Source organism: Rhinoderma darwinii, chromosome 12, assembly GCF_050947455.1.
Source record: "Rhinoderma darwinii isolate aRhiDar2 chromosome 12, aRhiDar2.hap1, whole genome shotgun sequence".
Taxonomy (NCBI): Eukaryota; Metazoa; Chordata; class Amphibia; order Anura; family Rhinodermatidae; genus Rhinoderma; species Rhinoderma darwinii.
Window position 1 is genome coordinate 62,477,520 of NC_134698.1, and position 6,000 is coordinate 62,483,519.

The 6,000-nt window shown below is 42.4% G+C and overlaps 1 protein-coding gene across 2 annotated transcripts in view; it reads left to right on the plus strand.

Annotated features, from left to right (window-relative positions):
- The window catches only part of LTK (leukocyte receptor tyrosine kinase), a 143,716-nt gene extending 138,025 nt beyond the window's left edge, over positions 1-5,691 (plus strand). For both annotated transcript variants that reach the window (XM_075844933.1, XM_075844934.1), the window contains 2 exons: positions 67-157; positions 4,395-5,691. In XM_075844933.1, the coding sequence (XP_075701048.1) occupies positions 67-157; positions 4,395-4,781 (478 nt within the window). In that variant the 3' untranslated portion in view covers positions 4,782-5,691. The remainder of the gene's footprint in view (positions 1-66; positions 158-4,394) is intronic.
- Positions 5,692-6,000: the final 309 nt, after the last annotated feature.

Here is a 6,000-nt window from a genome sequence, read left to right on the forward strand (position 1 = left end):
TTCTCCCTCCATATCTGAAACTAGGATTTGCCTGCTCCCATTTACTGTATTTACTTCTTATTTCAGTTATCGAATAATGACACAGTGCTGGCAGCACACACCGGATCACCGACCAAACTTCACAACCATCCTGGAGAGGATCATCTACTGCACGCAGGTATAAATGTCATCAAATGACTGCTCTATCAGGAAGAGTCCTGCTATGTGTTTCAGAACAAGCATAGGCTCAGTCCTAACATCCACCTACAGATACATTAAGGGAGATTTATTAAAAGTGGTGCAAAGTGAAAGTTGAGAAAGTGCCCAAATCAACCAATCAGAGTCCAGCTTTCATATTTCAGGGGACCTTTATAAAAAGAAAAGCTATGTACACCTCTGAAAACTATTTAAAAAAAATAAAAATAAAAGTGTATGAGTGTATTTAGTGCAACTTTGTAATATATTTTTATTAAAAATGATTTTTACTTTTTCAGATACAGTAGTTTTGGATCCTGTATACCGAGCAGCTGTATCTATCGCTGAAACTTGAAACTGTCAGGTCCCCGGGACTGACGAGTTCGGTGACAGGGGGGTCCTGGGTGTCTCTGATATGCAGGATCCACCTGTTATCCATCACATCTAAGTTATGAACTTAGATGTGATCGATAACAGCTGGATCCTTTGTGTCAGAGATACGCAGAACCCGCTGTCACTGAACCCGTCAGTGCCGCTGACCTGACGGATATAGGTTTCAGCGCATTAGACAGCTGCTCGGTATACAGGATCCAAAACAGCTGTATCTGAAAAAGTATAAATCATTACAAAATTGCACCAAACACACAAACTATCCATGCCAAAATCATCTTCAGCACTGCAAAGAATTAAAGACAACTGATGCAGTAAATGTCTAAATACTTTATGATTATATAAATATAAAATATGGCAAACAAGATACATTAGGAAGAAGGACCTGCACCATACAAGATTAAATGGGTTGTTCGGTTTAGAAAACACTTATTCAAATACATTATTAAGGAATTCTGGGCTGATAGAGGAGGGTTCCCCATCCAAGACCCCTGTCTATTGGCCAAAGAGTTGAGCGGCTACAAAGAGCACACTCTGGAGGACGCAGCACGTTCATGCATTACACGGACAGCCCATTGATTTGAATGAGTAATCAATTTCCCTGTGGGGACGCTGCAGAGCGATTGAACACTTCTTTTCTGGCCGCCTTAGGCTACATGCACATGTTGCGGAATTTGATGCAGAAAATGTGCATCAAAACTGCAGATGAGCACAGGTAATTCTGCAGGCAAAATTCACACTTAAAATTACGTTTTTTTAATGCATTTTTAGGTGCAGATTTTATATTTTAACGTGGCAAAAAGGTACAGATTTTATGCTGCGGATTTTGGTGCGTTTTTTTTAAAATAAACTGGTTACATACAATTCTAAGACGGTTAGGCAAGATAAATTGATATTCTGCGGATTTTAAAATCCGCACCGCAGGTCAATTTGCGTGTGGAAAAATACTGCAACGTGTGTGGGAGATTACCTGAAATCTCATCTATTTTGCTGGTACTGTATAACGCCGGAATCAGACGAGCGTGTGTGTTTTGCACACGCAAAAAACGCGGTGTTTTGCAGTCGCAAAAGGCACTTAGCAGCTCCGTGTGTCAGCCCTGTATGATGCGCGGCTGCGTGCTTTTCGCGCAGCCGCCATCATTATGACACTCTGTATGTTTGTAAACAGAAAAGCACGTGGTGCTTTTCTGTTTTCATTCATCCTTTTTACTGCTGTTTCACGAATCACACGCATCCCACGGAAGTGCTTCCGTGTGGTGCGCGTGATTTTCACGCACCCATTGACTTCAATGGGTGCGTGATGCGCGAAATACGCACAAAGAACGGACATGTCGTGACTTTTACGCAGCGGACTCATGCTGCGTAAAAATCACGCAACTGTCTGCACGGCCCCATAGACTAATATAGGTCCGTGCGACGCGCGTGAAAATCACGCGCGTTGCACGGACGTATATCACGTTCGTCTGTATACGCCCTTACGCTGCAGATTTGACGCAGGAAAATGTATGTATCTGAATGCTCACCAGATGATGCCACCATAGCTGAGAAGTAGTTATTTATTATTTTCATTATGACCCAGCTCTGTGCAGTTCTGGTGATTTAATTTTACCAGGGCTATTGTGGGCAATATTACCATGTAAAGAAGGTATTCCTCTCCCCTCTCACAGACCTTGTCTATAATTACAGCTGCCTGCATACCCCTTTATTACAAAGTGTAAGGTAGTGCTGTAATTACTCACTGCCTGATACTAAAGGGGTCTTACACTGGGCGATTATCGGGCAGACGAGCGTTTATATAAAGCTCATTGCCGATAATTGCCCTGTGTAAACAGGGCAGCGATCAGCAGGTGAACCAGCAAACGCTCAATCGTCTATTGGTCGTATTGTTTTAAGAAAGTAAAATATTAACGTTGTTGGCAGCACATCCCCCTGTGTAAACAGGGAGCCGCGCTGCCGACATGATGATAATGTATTGGGACAAGCGATCGGAATAACGAACGCTCGTCCCCATCCATACCTCCATGTGACAAGAGCAAACGAGCGCCGATCTAAAAAATCAAAATGTCTCGTTGATCGGCGATCGCTGTGTCGGCCGATGTGAAAGGCCCTTAAAGAGGCTCTGTCACCAGATTTTGCAACCCCTATCTGCTATTGCAGCAGATAGGCGCTGCAATGTAGATTACAGTAACGTTTTTATTTTTAAAAAACGAGCATTTTTGGCCAAGTTATGACCATTTTTGTATTTATGCAAATGAGGCTTGCAAAAGTGCAAGTGGGCGTGTTTAAAAGTAAAAGTCCAAGTGGGCGTGTATTATGTGCGTACATCGGGGCGTTTTTACTACTTTTACTAGCTGGGCGTTCTGACGAGAAGTATCATCCACTTCTCTTCAGAACGCCCAGCTTCTGGCAGTGCAGACACAGCGTGTTCTCGAGAGATCACGCTGTGACGTCACTCACAGGTCCTACATCGTGTCGGCCACATCGGCACCAGAGGCTACAGTTGATTCTGCAGCAGCATCAGCGTTTGCAGGTAAGTAGCTACATCGACTTACCTGCAAACGCTGATGCTGCTGCAGAATCAAATGTAGCCTCTGGTGCCGATGTGTCCTCGCTCGTCCGACACGATGCAGGACCTGTGAGTGACGACACAGCGTGATCTCTCGAGAACACGGCTGTGTCTGCACTGCCAGAAGCTGGGCGTTCTGAAGAGAAGTGGATGATACTTCTCGTCAGAACGCCCAGCTAGTAAAAGTAGTAAAAACGCCCCGATGTACGCACCTAATACACGCCCACTTGGACTTTTACTTTTAAACACGCCCACTTGGACTTTTGCAAGCCTCATTTGCATAAATACAAACATGGTCATAACTTGGCCAAAAATGCTCGTTTTTTTTAAAATAAAACCGTTACTGTAATCTACATTGCAGCGCCGATCTGCTGCAATAGCAGATAGGGGCTGCAAAATCTGGTGACAGAGCCTCTTTAAGACATAGCTCTGCTGATCTGCTGTTAGATTCTGCCCAGCATGTGAAACACGATTCCTCCAGAGACAGGGAGGGAGGGGGAGAGCAGGGAGTAGTAAAGATAAGAGGCATGTGATGTGTGAGTCCTGTATTACAGGGACCGGGGGAGTAAACAACTCCATGAAAAGCAAATAAGAAAAATTAACAAAGAATGGGGCTCATACACAGGTTAATCGTCAAGCAAAAATCCTTCCATTTAGCATTTAACACTCACACACATCAGCTCTGCTAAACATTTATATTAATGTTTCCTAGGTAGGTAGGTAGGTAGGTAGGTAGGAAGTCGGTCTTTCTCGCTTATCGGGTGAATGAGGGGTGAAATTAAAACAGACAGGAAAAAACAACAACTATATGATTCCCTTTCTAACTGGGAATCGAATACCATGGATATCTGCCAGCCCTCATAGAGAGTTTTGATTTTAAAAAAAAACAGCCGGATCTTCCGGAAACAATTCAGTAATGCAGCTAAAGCATGAAACTTTAATCATTGATGACCATTATCCACTAGTAAAGTTTTTATGTCTTGGAGACTGAAGGTTTGGTGGCATGAGGAAGAAAGTTTCAGAAAAAGGAGCAGAACCAGAAAGTAGTTCATAAGATGAGGTGATGAGAGAGGAGGAGAACTGAATATCATTTACAGCGATAGAGTTTTGAGATGGTCAAAAGAGTACAAGGTTGCAGCATTTCTGAAGGATTTATTGAATAGAATTAAGGCGTATTCTCGGTAATAGGAATGTTATATATTAATTCAAACCCATTCTCTGGGTTGGACCATGAAATATAATCCCCAGTGTTCCCATGTTTCAGGATCCTGATGTTATCAATACTGAGCTCCCTGTAGAAAGCGGCCCACCTCCGGAAGACGAAGGAAGTACAATTATGCGACCAAGCAGCTGTAATGGGTTGACACCCCTAGTGGGCAACATATCTCTTCCTCCTTTGTTGGACACACAGACCATGGAAAACAAATTGGGAGATCTTCCTCAGGAGTTACTGGTTGAAAATCTAGTGGGCTGGAACATCACACCACCAGGCTTACAGTGTGTTACAGAAAACCCAGAAGGTTCATGGGTCCAACCAAACCAAAACTCAACAACGGAGACAAAACCCCAAATGTCCCACAAACTAAAGAACAAATCTAAAAATCTTTGGAACCCAACTTATGGTTCCTGGGTAATGGAAAGCACCTGCTGAATTGCTTTTAACGTCCTAGTGTACTTGTTGGGATGTGAAGACTCAGGTTTGAACCAAAGGACTGTGGGACTTGTCCCTCCACTAGCCCGAATTTTCAGCATTTCCAAAGAAAACTCATTGCACCCTCAAACCACTTTTACATATTTTGGATGGAAGAAAGAAACCTCACACAGTCAACACTGCAACTCTCTTTACAAATATAATTCACAAAGACTTTCACAGAGGCCAGTAGACTGGATCTAAAAATTATATATATTTTTATTCCTATTTTTGGGTGTTTGTGATCTGAATGACAAGGTTTCATTGTACAAAAACTCTGCTGGTGAAATACAACTCATTACATTTCCCATCCTTACATGTATTAAAATGTTGTAGTAAGTAAAGGAACACAAAGAAGGTAGGACTATAGCGCTTCACATTCACACAAGACACCTGCTCCTTACCAGACTACAATTCTCATCATTTCATAACAACTCAAAACTGGATGGATCTATTTGAAAAGTGGGGTGTAAGTTGCTATAAAAAGGTTCTACACCTTATGGGGCCCCCAGTCAGATTCTGATTCAAACACTTTTGTTGGATAACTAAGCTATCTAGATGTTAGAAAATAATTCCATCTAAAAATCCAAAAATATCTGCAGTAAATGCAGTTCCTACGGGGGTTGTCACTCAGCTCTTCTGTGTGACGACCCTTATTGGAACCGTGATGGTAGCCATATTGGTTGTCACCTAGCTTCCGCAGAGACAGATATCACAAAGAAACAGCTCAATGAAATTGTTATTAATTTAGAACAGAACTAGGGGGCATATATTTTTTTATGATCTTTTTTTATTTTAGGTGGAACGGCTATTCAAGTATAAAAGCACTATTTCTGCACATGAACCTGTCCATTAGATATGCAGTAAATTACGTAAGTGTCATATACAATGGAGACAATCCCTCGTTCAGATCTGACCCCACACATAGCCCACAGGACAAGACACCCCAAACCTGCAAACATTGTAAAATGTGCAAGGCCATTCAAGCATATTGATCTCTGCACAGCTGCCATCTGCACAGTAGTAGAGGAACTGTTTATCCTTATAGGAACATTTAGCATGATAGCTATGGAGTCAATGTAAGTCCTGACAAAGGGCTTCAGTTATGCAGCGCTCCTCCGTTATCCACGCTGCCGCTTATGGAGGCAAACCTATTTTTTTTCTAACTTAATTTAACTCC